General features: G+C 38.2%; 1 protein-coding gene across 1 annotated transcript in view; it reads left to right on the forward strand.

Annotated features, from left to right (window-relative positions):
* GABRG3 (gamma-aminobutyric acid type A receptor subunit gamma3) overlaps positions 1-25,472 on the forward strand; it is a 596,312-nt gene that overhangs the window by 489,891 nt on the left and 80,949 nt on the right. Inside the window, exon 6 of the mRNA XM_023652068.2 lies at positions 24,057-24,194. Coding sequence (XP_023507836.1) covers positions 24,057-24,194 — 138 coding nt within the window. The remainder of the gene's footprint in view (positions 1-24,056; positions 24,195-25,472) is intronic.

Consider the following 25,472-nt stretch of genomic DNA (forward strand, 5'->3'; position numbering starts at 1 on the left):
GAAATCAGATAATCTGGTTTAAAATAGTGAAAAACAAAATAAGAACTATGTAATTGGCTCTGTGGGCTCCAACTCTAAGAGAATGAGTCCATTTGTGTGGGTCATACAGGTAAAGGTACCTACACTTTGCTGGGGTGTCACAAGAGTTATGACAATAAGAGCTGACACTAAGAATGTTTAAACACCTGCATGGTGAGTTGTGCTGTAATCATCAACTTAATTTTAAGTTTGTGTGAAGTTCCATTTGAAAGAATTGAATGTCCTCAAATGCTTGCCAGACTCTCTCAGTAGGAAGTGAGGTGCTCTCCTGAGGTATGTGAAGGTGCTGGTGACTTTGATTTTGTACTTCGTCTATCACTGTATATATGTAAGTCTTTTAAAATACTCAAAACATTTGAAACATGATTTTGCAAATTCACCCTGCTATGAGACATTTTGCACTGGAGATAGCCTAAATGGATGTCTGGTCCATAAATGGAGATTCTGGAAAAATTTTTCCTGCCCCATGAGAAGACCAAAGCTATTTTCTGGCAGACATACACATTTGAGTGTAGATTTTCATAGGCTTGCCAAAAATATATCTTTTGCAACTTCCTCTCCTTCTGGCATTCTTTTCAGTTTTAATCCTCTACATATGCTGCCTCAAAATAATGTAAGTTATTCGCATACCCAAGAGTAGGAGATAGTCATTTAATCATATCAGTAACCTTTGAAATCTCACAAAAATCTCTCAAACCATTTTAAATGCATAATGGCAATGATCTCTTTTTTCCTGAAACTTTGTACCCTTTCACCACCATCTCCTCATTTCCCCTACCCTGCCAGCCCCTGGTAACCACCATTCTATTTTCTACTTCTAGAAGTTTGACCATTTTTTTTAATTCCATATAGAAATGATCTCATACAGTATTTGTCTTTCCCTGTCTGGCTTATTTCTCTTACCATAGTACCCTCCACATCTACTCACGTTCTCACAAATGGAGAATTTCCTTCTTTCTCATAGCTGAATAATAGTCCATTGTGTATATATATCATATCTTCTTTATCCATTCATCTGTTGATGGACACAGGTTGTTAGGATATTTTGGCTATTGCAAATAATGCTGTAATGAACACGGGGGTCAGATATCTCTTTGAGATCCTGACTTCATTTCCTTTGAATACATACCCAGAATTGGTACTGCTAGATCATATGAAAGTTCTTTTTATAATTTTTTGAGGAAACTCCATACTTTTTTCCATAGTGGCCGCACCAATTTACATTCCCACCAACAATGCAGGAGAGTTCACTTTTCTCCATATCCTCTTCAACACTTGTTATCTCTTGTTTTCTTGATAATAGCCATTCTATCAGATGTGAGGTGATATCTCGTTGTGGTTTTGATTTGCATTTTCCTGATGATTATTGATGATGAGCACATTTTCATGTACCTCTTGGTCATTTGGATGTCTTTTTTTTTAGAGATACTGATCTTATTCTTAAGCTTCCCCTACTCCTTCCTTTGTCCTGCATGTCATTTGCTTCTAGTCTTCCTTTTCCAACAACATATGTGACCTCTGTTTCTTGCATGTGTCTGTGTACTTCCCTCTATGGTCCTGTTTTTAAGGGTCAAGAGTTCTGCAGTCTATTCAAAGTCTATTTTGGAAGCGATACATCCATGGAGGTACTGCCATGCTGAACAAGCTCGAGCAGAAGCTAGAGAAAAAAATCTTGTACAAGGTCAATTTGAGGATGTACCTTTGTTTATGCAACTCTAGGATGTCTATATTGAAGACGCGTTTTTGAGTTTTAACATTTTGAGCTTTAATGTTTTCACAAGAACAACACACCACTTCCTTGAGCACCTTAGAAAAATTAAACACATGTAGTATGGCATGCGCATAAACAGAGTCTGTGATCTGTGCCTGTGCCTGCACAGAAATGGGAGAAAGAGCATGCTGCCTTGTCAGTGCATGTCTTATCTAGACATTTGCAAAGCTTTCCTGAGAATGTTTTACTAGGTATCTAAACACATGAAAGTTGAGTAATGGATTTCTAATAACTTTGTTTCTAAGTTGAAGAACTTTTCAGAAGGGTAATTGATCACACTGGTGCTATTGGTGTTAATGTTTCTCAAATAGAGGGAATGACACGGTCCGAGGGCCCAAGGCTCCTGGTGGTAATGCTGCCACCATCCTGACACGTAGTGCTGCTAATGTAATCATATTTCTTTCATGCTAGGAGAACACAGAAAGATGAAACCCACGCATCAGATTCTGTTGCTTATCTGCCTGGAGCGTTCAGACCATAGTGGCAAAGTGGCTATTGTATTATGATCTGTATTACATTCCTCCATTCATGTGCTACAGTCCTTAGCAAATCATCTTTGTCCACAATTAGAAAAGTGCTCATTTCTGCCTCTTGCAAAGCAGCTTTTGTATCAACATATACATATATTCACAAAGTGGAAAATTGCAAGCATTACATCTTGCAGGAAGTAATAATGAGTTCATCCAATTCTACACTAAATCTTGTATAAATGGCGATACCTGGAATGTTACATGGTCATTATTAATCTTGTCTTTCTCCCTTCAGGCAGTTAGCATTAAACGTATTTTCTTTCACTTCAATAAACATAGGCATCATTTCCATCTACCGCAATATCTCATGGTAGTTCAGTAAACATTTTCCATCATCATCTTAATAATGCACTGCCTGAAGCCTGAAACCATCCAAAGAGAATTTTGCTTTTCACTGGAACCTTTCTCCCTTACTGGAATCTTAAATTTTTAAGATCTTATAAGGTGATATCCTGCTAATATTCCTGGTTATCCCCATTATTTGAGCTGGCAGAATATGGAGCTGATAAACAGACCAAGGAAGCAAATCAGTGTAAGTAGCTAAAGAACATTCTTGTATGTGTATGTGTGAGTGTATGCATGTGACTATGTGTCTGGTGGTATACGTGTGGGTGGAGGCTTGTATGTGTGATGTATATGTCAGTATGTGCACATTGTGTGTGTGTGTCTTTGTGTGTGAAACTAATCTGAAGGTGCTGAGTACTTTGATTCCAGACCGCTAAGCAAAGCTTCCAAGCTCCAGAGCTTTGGGGCTCTCTCATAGGACATTATTAGGTGTAGCTTGGCGGAAGAGGCAGAAGCAGGGCTGATGACAAGGTGCTTTTCCCTCTATCATGCACTTCCAGGAAAGTGCAGAAATAATATCCAAATCCACTCTCCAGGGTCCTTGCCTTTTGATACCCCACTGCATCTCAATCTCCATCTGTATCAGCCAGGGATCTCCAGGGAAACAGAACCAACAGAATAAAGGAAATTTGTTATAGGAATTGGGTCACATGGTTATGGAGGCAATTTCCTGGTGGTGAAGTTCAGTCTGAGTACAAAGCCCTGAGAACCAGGGGAGCTGATGATGCAAATGACAATCTGAGGACAGGAGAAGATGAAGTGACATGTCCCAGCACAAGCAACGAGGCAGGAAAAAAGCAACAAATTCCCCTTTCCTCTACCTTTTTGTTCTATTCAGACCCCTAATGGATTGGATGATGCCCACCCACATTGGGGAAGGCTATCTTCTTGACTGAGTCCACTGATTCAAATGCTAATCTCACCTGAAGACATTCCTCGCAGACACATCTAGAAATAATGTTTTCTCTGGGCATCGTTTAACTTAGTCAAGTTGACACATAAAATTAAGCATCACGAATCTTCTTGAGAACTTGACACCTATACACATCGCCTTAAACCATACTTAATCTCCAAATAAAGACAATAATGAGATCATAATTCTGCCTAACATGATAAAACTATACTGCGTGCAACCAAAAACACATTGACGACTTCTTTCCTAGAAGAAGAGGTAAAGTTCTTGAATGATGTTTACTCTTCTCCTTGATATTCTGTAACTTAAATACCTCTATGTAAAGTCAATACATCTTATGTTATATAAGGGAATAAAAGAAGTAAGGATAAAAAGATATTTGCTATACACACACACACAAACATATTCATAACAAAATAAGGAAGAATACTCATGACAATTACAGTCCTGGTTTCTGTAACTATTCATGTATTCATAGCTGGTATTTATAACTACCTTCTTCCACTGCACCTTCCATATTCCCTTTGCCTTCAGCAAGTGCCTCAACTGTTCATGTTCTTTAGCTGGTGGGGTGATCCAAACTTTCATTCCTGAAGCTTCTGGTCCATTAGTAGTCCTGTCTGAATTGGATTGTTATAGTTTTCTATTGACCTTAACCACAGGGCATGGTAATACTAAGAGATATCTTAAGGGATTGCCTGTCTTCCAGACACACTCCTCCTTGACTATCTTGTGGAGTAGTATCATCCAATTTACCCTTGATAGTCAGGACCAATTTCCCCAGCCAGCACAGTAACTTCCTTCCTTGCCTGTTGATTCAGAGGCATGGGGAACCCAAAGTAGCCAGTGACAGTTCTAACTTCCAGTTCAATGGAATCATTGTGTGTCTCCTGGTAGAAGCATTCCTCCTTTTGAAACAAAGACTTCTAGGCCAGTAGAGCATAAAGTCTTGAAAACGGGAAGCGGAGATTTTGCTAGTGGGTCACTAGGGGTAATAGTGAGTGGCACCACTGCTATTTTCATCCCTTGATTCCCAAAGTCTTAAATCCTGGCTATCAGAGAAACAGCACCATTTACCGAATGCTGATTCAGAGCATATACAACCTCCTAGAGAACCTTGCTTTAGCCCTACAAGGTATTGCCACCTAGTTGGCACTGCCCCTGAGTCTTCAAAAGGTCATTCCACCATTCTATCAAGCCAGTTGCTGCAGGATGGCAAGGAACATGGGAAGACTAGCGAATTCCAAGAGCATGGGTGCATTGCTACACTTATTTTGCTGGCACATACTGGACACTGGCCCATGTGCTCAGCCTGAGGCACCCAAAGAGTACAGTGCAGGCATTTTCAGGACAAGTGAATGCAGGTCACAAGTCCACTGGAAGGCAGGTTTTAGAAGAAAAGTTTCCCTTATTCTTCAAATGCAACTAAATGACTCATAATATTATAATTTGCCATTCTTGTGAATCACATTGACATTCATGCTTTTATCTCCATTACAATTTGGGGGAAAACACTACAGGGCCATTTACTAATAGTACTTTTTGACTGGTGATGTGACTTTGTCTGGCCAATTCTCACCCTGATTAAAATAGTTGAAATTGTGTAATTTAATACAGGCTTGGTTACTGGGAATGTAATTTTTCCCTGAGATTGTATCCCCATTCACATACTCATCAAGTCTTAAGAGGTGTTCCACAGCTGTCTCATGATTTGAAGAAATGTAAGCTCAATCTCATTATCTGGCTGAGAGGCAATCAACGCCTTGTGGTTCCTTGGATGAGAGACTGCGTGGCAATAAAATGTGCCTCTCAAGGGAGTCTCTATGATCTTAGCAGGGCTCACTTTCTCCTTTTGCCTCTGACAAAAAATAACCAAAAGGAAAACAATCCAGACTTATTTTCCCAAGGTCGTTTCTTTTTTTTTTCTTTCATTTTAACCTCTTGACTCCTTTTATCCATTTCTTCCACCTGCCACCCCCACCTCTGGAAACCACCAGTCTATTCTCTCTATCTATGAGCTTGTTTTTTATTTTTAAATTTTATTTTGTTTAGATTCCACACATAAGAGAGATCAAAGGGTATTTGTCTCTCTCAGAGGTTATTTTTTTGTGAGCTAAATGGGTGAAAATTATGGCAGGTCACCTACAACAGAGGATGCAGTGACCAGGCTCATAGTCTTTCAGAGGAGCTCTTGGTTTGTGTGGCACCAGGCATGAATGAGTGGCTCTCCAGGAGGAAGCAGAAAATGTCACTTCCCCAGGACCTCATCCTTTTTGACTGTCCTATCTCTGACATGTTTCTGTTCCTTCTGTCTGGATCCAGGGCCCTATACCCATCCTCTTCATAGTCTCATTGCTTGATTCCACCAACGTCCTCTCCTGTAAGACTTTTCTTCCTTGTCTACCACTTACCAAACCTATACCCCACCCTTGAACACATTCACAAATCTCAAAAGCTGCTGTTTCTGGTCCTCTGTCTCAACAGTTTTTAGATGTAGCATGTGATAATCACTGAAAATGTGTCAATGTGAAAATATGAAAGAGAAGACTATTCTCTTTCAGAAAATGCTGTTCTCCTGGTGAAACAAAGGCACCTTCAAAGTTGGTGCCTACACAGTAGTGGTTTGTTCTCCTTTTGCCTTGGTCCTGCATCCTCGTATCTGACGTGAGTCCCTAGAACATCAACGTGAGTGCACGTGACCTGCTGGTGTGCCTCATATGACACAGGTGACAAAATGGGAGATTTCCAAAAGGAAGAGAAAACCCCTTTCAAGAGTGTTGTCAAACAAAAGATGTCATCTTCCACAAAAAGATACTGGAAAACAAATTACAATTAGCATAATGAAACGTGAACAATCAGGGTGATGATCTGAACGTGGTACTCTGGACAGTCCTTTGCAATTTCATGGATTCAAGTTTCCTTGAAACCGTAATTACATTCCTCATACTGATACTTATTTTCTTTTGTGCCAATTTTCAGAGATTTTCTCTTTCCTTTCTTGATATCAGGTGTAATTTTCTGTTATTATTCAAGACTGATGCTTGCATATTTCTGCATTTATTTCTAATTTGTTGTTTCTGATTTGTGGGGAGTGAGGGCAATGTGACTATGGCTGGCTGAATCCTGGGGAGTCTAAAAATCTCTGAATCAGAGTCTATTCTATGGAATTAGACCATGTTACTGTTTTTGTAGTCACTCAGAAACCATACCACTCGAGTCATAGCTGTGTCCAAAAAGGTTTGAGCTTACTAACTGAGTGACCTTTGGATAAATTTAGGTATTATAATAGAATTGGATAAATTTAGGTATTATAAGAGTATTGGAGGGGCCGGCCCAGTGGCGCAGTGGTTGAGTTCGCACATTCCGCTTCTCGGCAGCCCGGGGTTCACAGGTTCAGATCCCAGGTGCAGACATGGCACCGCTTGGCACACCATGCTGTGGTAGGCATCTCACGTGTGGAGTAGAGGAAGATGGACACGGATGTTGGCTCAGGGCCAGGCCTCCTCAGCAAAAGAGAGGAGGACTGGCAGTAGTTAGCTCAGGGCTAATCTTCCTCAAAAAAAAAAAAAAAAAAAAAAAGAGTATCAGATAAATTAGGGAATTGTAATATTATTACAACCAGAAAAGTCAAATGTATTACTCTTGCTAATATTTTTGCCCACAATTTCCTCAGAGAATATTTTCTTTTATTTATTTTTAGTTTCTGGTTTTCATATTATACTCTTAGGCAAACACACACAAAAAAACAATATTTCAAGGTTGACTTTTTGGTGATAAGTTGCATCCTACAACAATTCAAACAATGTCTAGAATAAAGTAAAAGTCATTTCATCCCTCCTCGTGGCACCCTATCCCTACTAACGCTGAACCACAGTTGGCACATTTTGTGCTTGTCCCATACATTTGTGTTTTCTATGCAAACATATGCAAGCACACGTTCAGGCACACACACATGAACATTTTGGGGTTTTTGCTAAAATAAACTCATATCAACATACCATTCTGGATGTCGCATTTTATAAAGTGCTGCAAGCTTACTTACAATTCGGTATGTATTGTGGTACTTCATTCTTTTTAATGGCTGCATTGTAATCAAGAATGTGGATGGAACATAATTTCCTCCACCATTCAAGTTGTTTAAAAAATAGCATGGACATAAACATTTGTGTGTGTCTATTTTGTTTTTATTTTATTACTATTTTTTTTTGCTGGCACTGTATTTCTGTCAAATAAACTCACAAGCCAAAAATTATGAACATTTACTACGTTAACAAATAGTGCCACATTCATTCTATGATATCATATTACTTAATAGTGCATAAGTGACCTCTTCTTCACCACCTCTGCCAGCACTGGATGTTATGATACCTGTTGTACTGAGTTGCTTTTTAAAAAATATATCTTGCCTATCTCATGAGAAAAGAAAATCTCAATTGTTTCTATTTTTATTTCCCTAAGTCTTGGTGAACTGATCATCTTCTGCCATGTTTACTGGCCAGTCACTGCTCCCCCAACCACTTCCCCTATTCCTCTCCCCTCCCTGATCTGTCCTTCTCCTGCTGTCTTTCTTGTTCTTTCTGAAGCACACCAAGCCTGTCCTCACAGTCTTGACACTGGCTGCCCCACAAATCCCCCAGCCTCCTCCTTCCCCCCTTCAGGTGTCTTAGAAAAGAGAACTTCCTGATGAGCTCTCATCCCAAGTCCGCCTAGCACTCCCAATCCCCTCACCTTCCTTTCCTCTCACTAAACCTACCTCCATCTGGTTGAGGTCTCATCCCTCAGGGAATATAAGCCTGGGAGAGCAGGGCCTTTGCCACATTCCCTGTTGTTTCTGCAGCACTTAGAGTAGAATCAACAAGTAAACCAAAACTGAGTTTGGAAGAAAACTAAATAAAAGAGACAAATCCCAACAGATTTGATACAGAAAAAAATAAAACAAAAATATCTAAAATTATGGAGGAAAACAGAAATGATAACTTACTTTAAAACTCTGAAAGAAATGTATGAGAAATTTAGAACATATATTTGAAAATGGAGGAACCATGCATAATTTTCTAGCAAAAAATAAATGCCAAAAATTGATTCAAGACTCAGAAAACACCAAAGGACTAATAACTGAAGAAAAGTAAATCAAGTGATTCATAAAGAGCTACTATTTTTAAGTGTTAAAAAGAAGCCACAAGGTGAATGCACTGACTAATTCTTTTCACGTAAGTTGCAAAAGCAGGGGAAATTAATTGCTCCTGTCAGAAGTCATGCTGTTGGCTACAATTTAAACAAGGGAACAATTAAATGGAGACAGAGGAAGCCCTGAGGGCCTACCATGTTTGTGCTGTGAAAGGGTAGGCAATGGATTATAAATTGGGGTGTCAGTGTTGGAGTAGAGCTGTGATTAGGTAGTTAATGTGGTGGGAATAAAGATTTTGGTTTCCCTTGGGATGAGGTTGTCATTAGGGGCTTTTGGGATCTGCAATATTCTGTCTCCTGATTAGAGCACTGGGAATATGGGCATATTAAATTTTGTAAATCCATCAGACTGAGTATTTTTGATGTGTTCTTCTCTGTATATTAGTTTACTTCAATAAAATGTTATTTTAAGACCCTAGTCTTATATATAGTATTAGAGATGAAGTCTATAAAACTTTCAAGAAACCAATGTTCATTATTCTAATTAAAATCGTACTGTTGGAATAATGTGTTTTATTCCAATGTTACTTCTGCTATCACACAATAGAGACAGTTTTTAAGTAATCTTTGTGCTAAAATGTTGAAATCATGGCATACCACAATTTAACATCTTACTAAACCTGCAAAGACTCTAAATAATATACTGGCGAATCTACTTCAGCAATTTATTTAAAAAATGGAGCAATACAACTGATTAGAATTTACTCCAGAAATGTGATGCTGGTGCAACATTAGAATATCTTTGAAAATAATTCATTAAATGAACATATTAAAGTTTTAAAAACATGATTCAGTAGCATATTTCAATAAAAACACTGAGCATGTGTTAAAGGAAGAAATACTAGATGCCACACACAAAACAAGCATCAGGGATATTATCATCACTTCAGGGAATTGTATGATGGAAATAAAAATAAGCATCAGGAATATTGGAAAAGTTGTTATTCTCATTATTTCCAGATGATATGATCATATATTTTTAAAAAATAATGCATTCACCTGGAATGATTAAAATAATATGTTTTGAAATGAGCTTAATACAAAATAAATACATAAGGTTTAATAGCTTTTATTAACATTATCAATATCTGTGTAAAACTATAAATGAAAAATACCTCTTTACATTAGACAAAAAAAATGAAAGCAAAAGAAAACATACACTCTAGGAATATTTTTACCATTAAAGGTATAATACATATATGAAGAAAATTATTAAAATTCTATTGAAGAACTTAAAACAAGTCCTTCAAGAGATGCATATGTTCCTAAAAGGAAAGATGCGACATTGCAAAGATGTTGGTCCTTCCATAATTAATTTGAAAATTAAGATATTTCAATCAGAATTCAAATGGTGTGAGTTTTTCTGTATAATTATTTGTGTTAATTACTACTATAACTGGAGAACAAATCTTAATTTTAACAATGAGCCAGAGGCAGATTACTGCGAAGCTTCAACTGCCTGGCCCTCATTTGCACAGGCTCCTTTGAAGCTCCTGGAAGAGGTCCTGGGAAAATGTGCAAAAGTAAGGTATTTAAACCATGCTACGTGACCATGCCTGCCACTTTCCGCTTTGCTTCCCCAGCACTTTGGAGGGGGCATTGGGCAAGGTGGTGGCCACTTTTAGACAGCAGCTGGGGAAATTGACAGAGGTCAGAGGTTTCTGTCATCACCCCTGTGTGATCTTCTTGAGACGTGCTGCCAATTTTATGCACTGCTCCTGAACTTCTTCTTGGGGTTGCTAGGGGCGGCTTTGCACCTTAGAAGCTCTGTGCAGGGAAGTGAGATGAAAAGTTGAGAGTAATAGCTGACAGCTCCACTGCTCCTGAAAAGCTAGGTGCTCACTACATCGCTCAAACTGCCCTCTCCCATCCCTTCTCTCAGGGATAGGGCTCAGTTTTGACAGGATCACCAAATCCAGGGACCCCTCCCCATATGGAGGACTTGAGAGCTGTGTGCTTTTGTTCACATCACGCGTGTGCAGTACAACCAGCTACCTGTAAGTGAGAAAGGGGGCCAGTTTCACGCGCTCATTGTTGCCCCTCAAACAGCTGTTGGGGTTACCAGCACACTGTATTTTTACCGTACTCTAGGATTTTTTTTAAACCACCTTATTGAGGTACATTTCACATACTATAAAATTCACCAGTTTGAAGTGTACATTTCAGTGGTCTTTAGTGTATTCATAGAATCATGCCTCATCACAATCTAATTTTATAACGTTTTCATCACCTCAACATGAAACCCTGTACCCATTAAGCAGTCACTCCCCATACCCCTGCCCCTAGCCCTAGGCAACCACTAATCTATTTTCTGTCTCTCTAGATTTTCCCTTTCTGGATATTTCATATAAATGGAGTCATACAATAAATGGTTTTGTTTTTCTGTTCATCAGTTGGTGCACATTGGGTTGTTTCTACTTTTTGGCTATTATGACTATTGCTGCTATAAACCTTAGTATTCAAGTTTTGGTGTGAATGTATGTTTTCTTTTCTCTTGGGTATATACCTAAGAGTGGTATATATGTTTAGCATTTTGGGGAACTGCCAAACTGCTTTCCAAAGTGACTATCCTATTTTATATTCCCACCAATAGTTTATGAGGATTTTTTCCATGTCCTCTCAAATGTTTACTATTTTCTTTTTTTTTTTTTAATTCTAGCCATCCTAGTGGGAATGAAGTGGTATATCATTTCAGTTTTGATTTGTATGTTTCCAATGACTAATAACATTGAGCATCTTTTCATGTACTTATTAGCCATATGTATATGTTCCTTGAAAAAGCATCTGTTCAAATCCTTTGCCTATTTTTAATTGGATTACTTCCCTTTTTATTGTTGAGATGTAAAAGTTCTTACATAGTCTAGATAAAATTCTCCTATCAGGTTCACAATTTGCAAATATTTTCTCCCATGCCATGCCAGCACTCTTAAATTTTCATTTAAAAATTTTTAAATCTCGGTTATTAAAATTGTACAAAGCTAATGATTTCAAATTTATGAATGGGTCATTCTTTGTGGATAGTTTAATTTTTATAACTAGTAAGGAGATTAAACCTCAGAAGACTTAGGAAGCCACACACACACACACATGCCCAAGCACCGAGACTGTGAGTGTCCTCCCAGACTGCACTAAGCAAGGATGACCAGAGGATGATGTCTCAGGCACTTGGTGAGCGAGGTGCCAACCTCAAGCTGCCATGCTAGCCTTTACTTGCCTCAACTAGTCTCATTTTTCTTCCACTTGGTGGGATCAAGAATCGAGGATACTCTTCTTAGAGTTACTAAAGAGAATAAGATGTAATCACATCTAGGCTTGTGTTTTCACCTTTTTTAAAGCTGTGATACCCTGAAAGGTAACTCAAAAGTAAACTTAGGCCAAAGATCTCTGGTTGACTCCTACCTTCCTACCAATCTGACTGCTGTTGCCCAAGGGAATCACAATTTTAAACCTTCACCTTGTACCAACAGATGCCCTACAGTGGAATCTGTCGTATGGGCATACTTTGCTTGTTAAAAAAAATAAGTTGAGTTAGCTATCAACATTTAAAAGGAAATTTTAGGGGGTTGGCCCGATAATGTAGTGGTTAAGTTGACGTGCTCCACTTCAGTGGCCCAGGGTTTGCTGGTTCAGATCCTGGGCACAGACCTAACACCGCTTGTCAAGCCATAAAATAGAGGAAGATTGGCACAAATGTTAGCTCAGTAACAATCTTCTTCAAGCAGAAAGAAGAAGATTGGCAACAGATGTTAAGTCAGGGCCAATCTTCCTCACAAAAAATAAATAAATAAAAGGAAATTTTACACAAAATTCCATTTCTGCCATTTTTGGAAAGGCCAAAGTATTTGGTGACTGGGCAGATTCTTGCGGGGGTGGGGGACACTGCTGTGGACAAGGCTATGTGCTGCAGGTCATTTTCACCTTTATCCCCCTCATTCCAGTTCATCCCCTGGCCTCTCTCATTTGTCTTCCCTGTTCCTGAAGGCACTGAATTCTCAAATTCACCTCTAGATGGTAGCTTTCAAATTTCTCACACTAAGTCTCCTCGGGAAATACATTTCCCATTCCAGAATCAGGACACATATACGTATATGCGCATACTGAAAATAATACAAAATAATATTTACTTGGACTGTGTATGATGCTTTCTGATATTTTCTTTTTTATTCTTTTGTATTTTATTTTAAAATCCTGGATATGATCCACTACATTGATTCCAAAGACCCAGTGTTTTAAAAACATTGTTCTAGACCACCCCATCTTATTTAAAAAGATAAAGTCCCAAGAGAGGCTTTCTACTATCTAGAAACCAGGTAACCAATGTGTTAAAACTAAGCAACAACCAGTAGGCTCCTATTCAGGGGCCTTTATTTAATAATAAAGGACCATTGAATGCTGTACTACATTGAGTTGAGAAATCGCTGAGTAAAGAATTTTAAGGAAGACACTGGCATGGTTTCTAAACAGTGAACAAAGATTTTGTGACCTGGCAGTAGACCCTGCAATATCCAGGAGCTCCTACAGTATCGAGTAACCCCTACAATGTCCTGTAGACTCTACAATATCTCTTAAACACTGTGGCCTCCTACCCCAACAATGATAATTTGTCATTGATGCCTGAAGCTGCTCACAAGCTCTGGGGCATTTGTGTCACATTTGCATTGAGAACATAACTTTTCTGATAAAATCAGGAAAATTATTATTATACTTGGGCACATTAACAACTGCAGACAACAAACTGATCACAGTTACCAAAGCAGCATTTACTTTTTCTTGCATAGAAACAAGAATACATTTGGAAACAGCTTCGTACTACATCTTTTAAATCAATGCTCTCCACTTTCCTCTTTTTCCTCTAAACAAGTAGGTCAAAGGCAACAGACAAGGAGCTTAACTCTCATTCAAAACAAATACCACTTTTCTCTAGACAAATCACTGCATAGAGTGTAATTCTTCTCTTAAGGCTGCTGCCTCTGGACCTGTTGTATCCTAAGCTGAAAAGACAGGGTGTGCAGAACAGTGTGCAGGAGAGGATCCTCCAAAGTCATTCGTGTTGACAGTGGCAGTGAGCCTCCCTCCCGCTCCGTGCTTTTAGCTCCAAGGGACTGGGAGCCCACAGAGGAGAGCCATCCAGAGAGCCCGGCTCAAAGAGGGAAGAACTTTTCAATCCAGTATTTTGAGTGAGGCATGTAATTTTATATTTTTTTGGTACTACAATAAAAATTACAGTTAACATTAACTCAGCAATTACTGTGGCCTGGAACACTGCCAAGCACAGTATATCATGTCTTAACCAGTGTGGGCTGCTATAACAAAATACCACAGACTGGCTGGCTTAAAAAGCGAACATTTATTTCTCACAGTTCTGGAGGTTGGAAGTTCAAGATGAAGGTGCTGGCAGGTTCGGCATCTAGCTAGGGTCCTCTTCCAGGACCGCAGAACTTCTTGCTATCCTCACCTGGTGGAAAGAGAAATTATCTCTTTCATGTCTCTTCTTATAAGGACACTAATCCCATAATGAGGGCTCCACCTTCGTGACCTACTTGCTTTCCAAAGGCCCCACCTCCAGATGCCGAAACACTGGGAGCTAGGGCTTCAACATTTGGACTCGTGGGAAGGGGGCGATTCAGTCCGGAACATACAATTGTGTGCAACCTTTGGTGCCACTACACCATTAGGAAGTAAGATTCCCATCCACGTTTCACACATTAGGAGTCTGAGACCTGAAAAGCATTTTAATTACTTCCTGGGATCAAAGTGTTAGAGTGTGTAAATGGCAGAATCTGAATCCAGACCCTACGGTTGTTGGTACTGCTGTTTTGGACATTATATGCTTTTATTTTGATAAGCCTTTTGAGCTTTAAAATAGCTATTTTATCAGCTAAATATGGGCTTTAATTTGCAAACTGTATGAACATTTTACCAGTATTTTAATTTTTTTATAGATTAAAAAGTGCAATGAAACCCCATGTGCCAGTTACCCACATCGACTTTTTGTTATTTTGGCTTTGGGTACCTCCTCTCTATATTTGTTAAAGAATACTTTAAAGTAGATGTTAGACATCATATGGCTTTTCCTACAAATACCTCATTAGGTGCTTCTAACAGACATGCACCTCTGTTAATCCAAGGTCGTTATCACACAAGGTTAATATTGATCCATTCATAACAGAGGACACTCCACTCATGACCAGTTTCTCCAGTTGTCTTTTTTACAGACTGCTTGTTCAAATCAGTATCAATCAAGGTCTACACATCACATTTGGTTAATGTTTCTCTTAAGTCTCTTTTAATCAATAAAACTTTCCTCTAGTTATCCGGATGGAAACTAGGCCATATTGCCTGTCAAATTTTACACATCCTAGATTTGGCTGATTATATTCTCATGGTGTCATGCATTCTTCACATTTCCCGTAAACTTGCAGTTAGCTCTCAAGCTTTGGTTAGCTTCAGGTTCAACTCTTCTGAGAAGAATACTTCTTAGACAGTCTTGTGGAATTCTGAGCACATCACCACAGAAGGAACATAATGTCTGGTTGTCCTGCTTTACCAATGATAAGATGGACTTCCACATCCCTCAGAGGCTGCAGAGGGGCATATTATAATTATATCTTTTCTCCTGTGTTTGTTAGCTGTGTTTTACCTACAGAAAAGAACCTTCCATAATCAATATTTATTTAGCCTGAAATTCAGTCTGTATAGGACGGTCAGGACAAATGCTATAAATTTCAGTATAATATGTTGGTGCCCAATGCCTTCTAGTTCTTTCTCTCATTGTTGGTGAGGCTTGGTGTCTTTTTATCAATTTAAGGTCCATTTTTATTGTTAACTGTTTATCCAGTTTTTACTATTGTATTTTTGGTCTTTTTCTCACTTTTATACCTTTCTCACTCTCTCTCCTTTTTGTTTTTTTTTGGGCTGAGGAACATTTGCCCTGAGCTAACATCTGTGCCAATCTTCCTCTATTTTGTGCGTGGGTTGCTGCCACAGCATGGCCACCAATGAATGGTATAAGTCCACGCCTGGGAACTGAACCTGGGCCACCAAAATGGAGTGCACTGAGCTTAACCACTAGGCTATGGGGCCAGCCCATATGTTTTTTGTTTATTAGTGTAATTAGTCTTATTCTGTAATATATTAACTATATTTTCCCCAATTTGGCATTTTTCATTTTTACTTTCCTTAAAGAGTACTTTTTTGTGATAACACTTTTTAAATAATGTTTTTCATGTTGCCAATTTTAGAAATGTGTGAGGTTTTTTTAACTGCTTCTGGATTTTGAGTCATCATTAGGAAAATTTCCCCAAATCCAAAGTTATAAAGGATTTCATTCATATTTCTCCTATGCTAGTACTTCTGTGGTTTCCTTGTTTCTTTTTCATGTTTACATTTCAGAACTATTGGAATTTACTCTGGTGTATGGTACAGAAGTGGATCCAAATTTGTCTTTTTCTTATACGGCTTACACAGATCATATACTCATTCTCCCCTCTGCTACTTTAAGTTGCTGCCTTTATCATATACTAATCCAAGGGAATTTGCATCTATCCTATCTCCTTGGCCAGTCATGCACAAATGCAAAATCGTATTTAGTATAGTTTTTATAATATTTAACAATCTAAGGACAATTAGCACTCTCATAACCTGAAATTTTTACAGAGGAAAATGCTATCTAGTTGGGAAATATTGTTGTTTGTTAACATTTGATTGTGCTAGAAACAATCATGACAAATTTGACCAGCCACTGATGTTGTAAATATCTGGTCCATGAATTATTGATATTTTTATTTAACAAATGAACTATTCAATATAATAAGTTGATTGATCAGTTTTTACTTTTCTTCTTTCAAGTGCCTAATTTTGTATATTTTATTATTGTTTAAGAAAAAAATGATTCTCATGTTTTCACCATAGGTAGATAAAACATGTCCGGTGAGAAATGAATGAGATTGATCAGATTTGGTTTCCAAAGGAATATATCATTATGGCTAGGCTTGTGATTTTTTTAGGATACTGTAGTGAATACTATACCCAAACTGATAATATAGGTCTTAGGCTGGATCTCTTGAGGTATGTGTAAGAAATGATAGCTGAAAACAAAGTATCTTCATTTTAATGAAAGAACAAGACAACCACTAAGTTAGCAGAAAAAGCTTGTAAAGCTTAAAGATTTTGTCGTGTATGTCTCAGAGTTTTCTTAATATTGTTTTCTAGCTTCAAAAATTAGAAACTACATTGTTTCATAGGTTCCACGCAGAAGGCCTGAAGAGGGGCTTCTTTATCATGGCAGCCAAGGAATGAGCGTGGAGAGCAGGCTCATCTACCATGGCCATGCCTCACGGTGTGAACTTCAGTGACATCACCACAACATGAGACCAGATAGACAGATTGATGTACAAGATTAGGAATTAACTTTGCTGATATGAAAACTTCAGTTTTATAACCATAGGGCATTTTTCCTTAAAAAATTGACATAAACTAGTATTTGTTAATATGTCACACAAACACAGAGAACTGACGCTCAAGTAGACAGGCACTGACCAAAATAATTTAGAATGACTAATAAATTAGATATAAAAATAAAACTATAAAATGATTATAATCAAATTTTGGAAATAGTTATCTGAGCATGGTTTAAGGAAGGATTACTTAAATATCAATATAAAAGTAAATATAGAAATGACTGATGGATTTAAAAATGAAAAATTGTTAAGTTCAGTATGTCAAACTTATAACAAAAATATTAAAAGAGAGGAAACAAGAGGGAGTAGGAGGCCTTCTGCAAATAATTCAAAATTACATCTCAAAAAGGTCGTTGTAAGCTTGCTAAGATTTGGGTGGGCCCCTGCAAGTGGGGGCCCCATGGTTCCACTCCTGTTAGCATCATGGCTTATCATCTACCTCTGCTCAAGTCATTCACTACCGCTACCGTGGTGGTAGGGCTCATCAATGGCTGTGAAGCCTTCTCAAGGGTAGGAAGTGTTTAATAAAATGCCCCCCAAAGAACAGGGATGTTAATATCAGGTCTTTGGGAAAATTGCAGCTGATAGGTTGTTGTTTAAAGTGTTGATAATTCTTACTGATGTTTTTATGAAAGAACCATCTCTATCTGCATCTCCACAAAGATCAAGGCAGCAAGTAGTTTGGAAAGCAATCACCTTTCTACTCGAGAAAAGTGGATTTGTTAAAAGGGTGGCTGGTGTTTTCCATGATAGAGTTTTTTTTTTTTTTTTTTGATGAGGAAGCTTGGCCCTGAGACAACATCTGTTGCCAATCTTCCTCTTTTGCTTGAGGAAGATTGTCCCTGAGCTAACATCTGTGCAAATCTTCCTCTGTTTTGTATGTGGGATGCTGCCCCAGCATGGCTTGATGAGCGGTGTGTAGGTCCACACCTGGGATCTGTAACTGTGAACCCTAGGCCACCGAAGTGGAGCACATGAACTTAACCACTATGCAACCAGGCCAGCCCCTACAGTATGTATTTTTGAGGGAAATCTTATAAGTTGAGGAACTTGGATTTGGGGAATGTGGACAATCAGAACAAGTGGAGACCACTGTAGTACAGTGAGTGAAGGCATGGACTTTAAAGCCAGATGATCTTGGTTTGTTCTCTAGCTCTACATTAGGTGCATTACTCAGTGTCTCTGTGCCTCAGCTTTCTCATCTGCAAAATGGGTAGAGCAATATTTACATCATTAGGATCACTATGGGACTGACTATACACAAAGGCCCTGAACATTGCTTAGCACATGATTACAGTTACATGTGAGAGCAATATGATGATGATGATGGTGGTGGTGATGGTGATGGTGGTGATGAGTAGGAAGAGGAGACTTAGAATTCAGTGGCTAAGTAAGGTACTGAAATTCTCCTCCCCATTAACCTTGTCTCTGAAATCTCAACTATAATTTTTCTTTTAAGTTAATGCATGCATCTTCAGAGGACTACAGTTAATTCAAATTTAAATATGTTTTAAAGAAAATGTTGCATATTAATTTATTAGGACATTAGTATTGATTTTTTTTGTGGAAAGGAAGATGCAAAGGGAGTCCTCACAAGCTAAAAAAGGAATGGAGGTTTTATAAAAGGAGAAGTCAGGTAGGATGAAGTTGAGAGAAGCTTTTGGGTTTGCACAGACCCAGTTTTGTTATGCAATTTTGTCAATTTTGAGCTGTTTGGCACTGGGTAAGTTATTTAACATTACAGTGCTCAGATCAGTCTAGAAAAGGATAAGAAGATTAAATAGAAAATGCAGGTAAAAATTCTATTGAGCCTATTGGTTCTCAATAAGTAGTAGCCATCATTTGCTATTGTTATTATTATTATTAGAATTATGGCATAGGGAGATTGATCTTGGAATGGTGGTGTGAAAACCTCAAAGACCACTTTCCCACAAAAGCAGTGAAAATACTGACAAAGAAACTAAAATCAACCATTTCAGAATGCTAATGAATTAACCAAAGTCACCAATAAGACTGAAAGTTACCTATCCAGGAAAAATTTCTGGACCTCAGAAAGTCAGTGGAACCTGTGTATGTCAACTTGGGGCTATTCCCTTTCTCCTTGCCTCCCCAGCTCAGTGACATGGTAGCTGTGAAAGACCTGCAGTCTCATAATGAAAGTAGAAGATTGACCTCTTTTGGGACTCTGTTAAGAACTCTGTTCAGAGCACAGTCAATATTTTGTCAAAACTAGCAGTACTTGGGAAATCTCCATTCCCAGGATGTTGTGGCTATTTGATTTAACTAAGAGCTCAGCTCAGCAAAAAGAGCAGTATCCCCAGGGAATCATAGAAAAAAATAGAAATCTTCTGGAAAAATTGCATCTGCCTAAGATTGTAATATCAATTGGTGCAAACAAGGGTCCAGGCAAAAAAAAAAAAAAAGAAAAGAAAAAAGTAAAAGGAAGTCCTAGAGAACTAGGTGATCACAGAGAAGTTCGAAAAGTATCGGTGAATTCCTGGAGATCCAGAAGAATGCTGTACACATGTGCAGAGCTGTGTGCATGCCAAGGAAAGACTAGGGAAAGGAGAAGGCCCAAGTCACTTACCTCTGGTCTTGAGGATATATGCAAGCTGGAAATTATAGCTAAGCCCATCTCATAAACTGTTTGAAGTCATGCCTTCACACACTGTTCCCCTTGGAAAACATAGGAGGAAATACAGGTAAGGCATGTAAGGAAATAGTCTGACAGATGATTGACTGACCACTAAATTTTAATGAACCAAAGGTGAATCCTAGAAGGCAAGGGTTTAAAATAAAAACAAGAGCATAAAAGCAACAATAACAAAAAGCTAACAGAGAACTCAGTGGTCAAACATTGTAGGGAATATAGATCTACTAAATTAGTTCAGAAGTGTCACTAACAAATAAGCAGAAAGAAGAAAAACAACAACAAAGCCAAAAAGACCAGAAACAACAACAAACCCTGGAGTAGACAGAGGGTTCTGGTACCAGAGTTGTTACAATATATTATCTAAAATGTCTGGTTTCCAAGAAAAAATTATAAAACCTGCAAAGAAACGGGAAACCATGACACATATACAGGAACAAAAGCCATCAGTAGAAATTACCCTTGAAGAATCCCAGATGTTGGATGTACTAGACAAAGAGTTGAATTCAGCTATTTTAAATACATTCAGAGAATTAAAGTAAACCATGTCCAAAGAATTAAAGGAAAGTGTGACAACTAGATCTCTCCAAATAGAGAATAGAAGTGAAAAGATCGAAATTACTAAAAAGAACCCAATAAAAATTCTGAAGTTGAAAAGGACAATGACATAAATTAAAAAATCGGTAGTCAGCTACAACCATAGATTTGAGTAGACAGAACAAAGGATCAGAAAACTTGATGAAAGGCCAATAGAGTTTATCCAGTGAGAAGAACAAAATGAAAAATGGATGGAGAAAAACATACTGAAATGCATAGACCTGTGGCACATCATGAAGATTACCAGCACACACTTAATGGGAGTCCCAGAGGAGAAGAGTAAATAAATAGAGCCAAAACTATTTGAAGAAATAACAGCCAAAAAAGTGACCAAAAAAACCCACATTAGTCTATACATCCAAGATGATCAGCCAACTCCAACAAACTCAGAGATCCACTCCTATCACATCATAATCAAACTGAGAAAAGTCAAAGAGAAAGAGAAGGTTTTGAAAGCAGAAAGAGAAAAACAATGTAACATTTTAAAGTAAGTTTCAATACATTTAATAACAGATTTATCACCAGAAATCATGAAGTGCAGAAGACGATTAGGTGACATCTTCAAAGTTCTGAAGGAAAAAGACTGTCAACCAATAATTCTATAACTAGCAAAACTCTCCTTGAAAAATGAAGCAGAGAGAATCAAGACAAGTCACAGAATGGCAGAAAATGTTTGTAAAATATATATATCTGATAAAGGACTTGCACCCAAAATGTGTAAATAACTCTTAAAACTCAACAATGTGAAAACAACCCAATTGAAAAGTGAGCAAAAGATCTGAATGGGCACCTCACCAAACAAGACATATATATGGCCAATAAATCCATGAAAAGATGCTGAATATCATTAGTCATTTGGGAAATGCAAATTAAAACAGTAAGATACTGGACCAGCCTGGTGGCACAGCGGTTAAGTGCACAAGTTTGGCTTTGGTGGCCTGGGGTTCGCAGGTTCAGATCCCAGGTGCGGACATGGCACTGCTTGGCATGCCATGCTGTGGCAGGCGTCTCACATATAAAGTAGAGGAAGATGGGCACAAATGTTGGCTCAGGGCCAGTCTTCCTTAGCAAAAAGAAGAATATTGGCAGCAGTTAGCTCGTGGATAATCTTCCTCAAAAAAAAAAAAGATACCACTCATACCCACTACGACTATTATAACTAAAAAGTCAGACACTCACAAATATCAGAGAAAATCTGGAGAAATTGGAACCCTCATACTTTGCTGGTGGGACTTTAAGGTCTAGCCACTTTGGAAAAGAATCTGGCAATTCCTCAGGATATTAAACATGGAGTTACCCCATGACTCAACAATTCCACTCCTAGGTATATACCCCCCAAAATAGAAAACATAGGTTGACACAAGATCTTGTACACAAATGTTCATTATCACATTATCCATAATAGTATAAAAGTAGACTCAACCAAAATGTCTATCAAATGACAAACAGATAAACAAAATATAGTATATCCATACAATGGAATATTATTGAGCAATAAATGGGAATGAAGTATTGACATGAGCTACAATGAGTGAACCTTAAACAAATTATGCTAAGTAAAGGTAGACAGTTATAAAAGATATGTTGCATGATTCCGTTTATATGAAATGCCCAGAATAGGCAAACAATAGACAGAAAATATATTAGTGGCTGCCTAGGACTGAATAATACAGGTGGTGCATGCAAGGAGGGAGAATGGGGAATGACTGCTGATGACTGAGGGATTTCATTTTGAGATGTTGAAAATTTTCTAAAAGTAGATCATGGTGACAGTTGCACAACTCTGAGAATATACTAAAAACCACTAAACTGTGCATATTAAGTAAGTTTTATATCGCAATAAAACTGTTTAGCAAAACAAAGTTAAAAAGAAAGAATTATAAAATAATGTACCTTTTCTAATTATGACAGTCTAACAAGGAGATGAGGCAATTGAGACAGCAGCTAATGGCCAAGTAATATGTTTGGTCTGTTCAGGCTGAGTCTAAGTGCCTTAACATCAACGTTGTCAAGTTAGCAGAGAGCAAGTGTCCCTGCGATGTTGACAGTAATTTCACAGAGCAATCCACAATCAGAAAGCAGGAGGCACACCTCTCCTCTATTTCAGTCTTTCTTTCTTTTCTTTCTTTTTTTTTTGATAAGGAAGATTAGCCCTGGGCTAAAATCATAGGCAATCTTGCTCTTTTTGCTCCAGGAAGATTAGCCTTGAGCTAACATCTTTGCCAGTCTTACTCTATTTTCTATGTGGGCTGCCACCACAGCATGACTGCTGAGTAGAGTAAGTCCTCACCCGGGATCCAAACCCACAAACCTGGGCTACTAAAGCAGAGCACACAGAACTCAGCCACCAGGCTGGCCCCTCTATTTTCGTCTTTGAAAAAATGAGCCAAGCTAGCAATGATGGGCAAAAAGGAAAAAAATGGAGAAGGCGGATTGTCTATGAGTTTTTGCAAGCTGATCTAAATGTTTAATTAGCAATTTTCAACCACTTTATTAACATATTTGCAAAAGTATATGTTTGTCAGTTCAGTGCTTTTTGTACTCACTATAACTCATCAAGGTGGTGCATATGTTTCCTCCTTCCAGAGTCATGCCTGTGTCTGCTATGAGTCAGTAAAGGGCTAATAATGCCAATGCTGTCATGTGTTGAGTGACAAAATGAGATCTAGTCCTGCTCTTGAGTATGGTATGCCCCGTGGGGTACACCTCACTGCAGGGCCTGGAGACGGGACAGAACCACAGAAAGCAAGGGTTCCAGGTCTGCCCTTCTACCATCCCAGGGAGCTCCAGCTCAGAGTTAATGATATGGTCCCAAGCACTGTTCAGAAGAGGGGATCCAGGAGTGGAGAAGCAAGCATCAGGTCAATCTCTGGCTTGGGCTCACGGAGCCCACAGACCCCTGGTAACAGCACCAGCAGGAGTGGGGCAGAGCCCCTATCCATGACACTTGGCTCTGGGCAGGTTGCCAACACTGGGCCTAAGGCAGCAGAAACACTAAAGCATCTTGCTTCCTGGAGTAATTAACCAGATGGGAAATGGTCTCTGGAAAAGACCAAAATTCGCAGATAATGTCAGACTAAGAGTCAGTTGACCTATGGAATCCTAGAGTGATTGCCTTATTAAATTCATCTTTCCTGAGTTCTGGATGGACTAAGTTCTGAGGAAGGGTGGAAGGTGTGATAGGAATGGGCCAGGCAGTTAGATCTCGGTGTCTGGGTGCTAGTGAGACTCTGACGAGCATCTCTACTCTATGAAGGTTGATTACAGCTGTGGCTCTCCAAGACGAAAGAAATAAAGACCACTGCCTCCCCATGTGCTGTGTCCACACAGACAATGGTGAGGCTTGTGGCTAGGAATCTCCTGCTGATCATGAAGATCTGCAACAGAAACCTTCTGGGTTAGGTGGCCTTTGCCTATTTATTTTTGGAGTTCTGTGTGTTTGAGGAAAATTTGGACAACAAATATGACCTAAAATTTTAACTCCTAAGTGATCAGAATTATAATTTTGACATTAACGTTTTATAAACCTACATCATTAATTGTTAATATTTATTCTATATTTTAGATGGCTACCCCAAAGAAGAAATGATTTATAGATGGAGAAAAAATTCAGTTGAAGCCGCTGATCAGAAATCCTGGCGACTTTATCAGTTTGACTTCATGGGCCTCAAAAACACCACAGAAATTGTGACAACATCTGCAGGTAGGAATTAACTCAAGGAAGTGTACCTCTCAAAAAAAAAATCCAACTTTTTTTCCACTGATGCCTAAGGCTCTGTATAGTCATACCTTTCATGTAGAATTCCTTCATGTGTTTGTTTTTAACCAATTATATTCAGGCAACTGATTTGTAAGTGATATTTGAGGTAAAACAACTGATTCAAAAGTGAAAATGTTTTTTTAAAAATGTTTTAGTTGGGATGGGAAAAGGGTGATTAGAATTGCCTTATGTTTTTGAATTGAGATTGTTTGTACTATGTCTGTAAACCCAACTAAGATTAGTCACTACTGACCATATTTATATAACAGTTTTACTAATGAGAGTTCTACAACTTTCCACACACATAATAAGCATCAAATATTGTGGAGAATCTAGGCCAGCCTAACTGCATAGTGGTTAAGTTCGTGCGTTCCTCTTCGGCGGCCCAGCGGACGCTAGTTGGGATCCTGGGCGCGGACCTACGCTGTGATGGCATCCCACAGATAAAATAGAGAAGGATGGGCACAGATGTTAGCTCAGCGCTAATCTTCCTCACACATACACACAAATTACTGAGAATCCACAAATAAAAGAAACTGGTGTGAAATGTCTTTTGAATTTTAATTTCTAGCTTCCTCCTTTCCTTTGCTAGCAACTCTATTTTAAATTTAGAGTTTCTTTTAGAATATATTGAAGATAGTAATTATCCACCAATTTGATTTTATTAAGTGATTATTATATGCATATTATAAAGCATATAATTAAGTTAAAAGAGATGCTTTACCTATTAATGTCTTTGAATTTTTTTTTATTTTAATAGGTTTCTTGTTTGTTTTTTGGTATTTACTTATACCTACAGTCCACTATTTTGCAACTGGTTTTCTTCTGGCAGGATATGGGGTGCAGATGAGATTGGAATCAGCTTTTCTATTGATCTTATTATTTGGTGATATAAATGATTTATTGGCTCTTAAAAACTCCATAATAATTTGTTTCATGGATGATTGAATTAAGATGTAAAGTTTCATAGTTAGCGGTAAATATCTTTAAAGAATGGGTCAAATTCTTGATAGAATTGTAAAATAGAGGACTATTTACATGTTAAGAAAGGTCTTAAAAGCTATTTGATCAATGGAGAAAAGCAAAACTTCCCTATAGGTTCCTGGTGGTAAAGGTGAGAAATGGCATCTGTGTTTAAATATCAAACAGGAATAAAGTTAAAGGAATGGGAGATTTTAAGTTATTTAAATGAACTGTGGAGGCGGCATAAAGGAAAATGAT

Source organism: Equus caballus, chromosome 1 (genome assembly GCF_041296265.1).
Source record: "Equus caballus isolate H_3958 breed thoroughbred chromosome 1, TB-T2T, whole genome shotgun sequence".
Taxonomy (NCBI): Eukaryota; Metazoa; Chordata; class Mammalia; order Perissodactyla; family Equidae; genus Equus; species Equus caballus.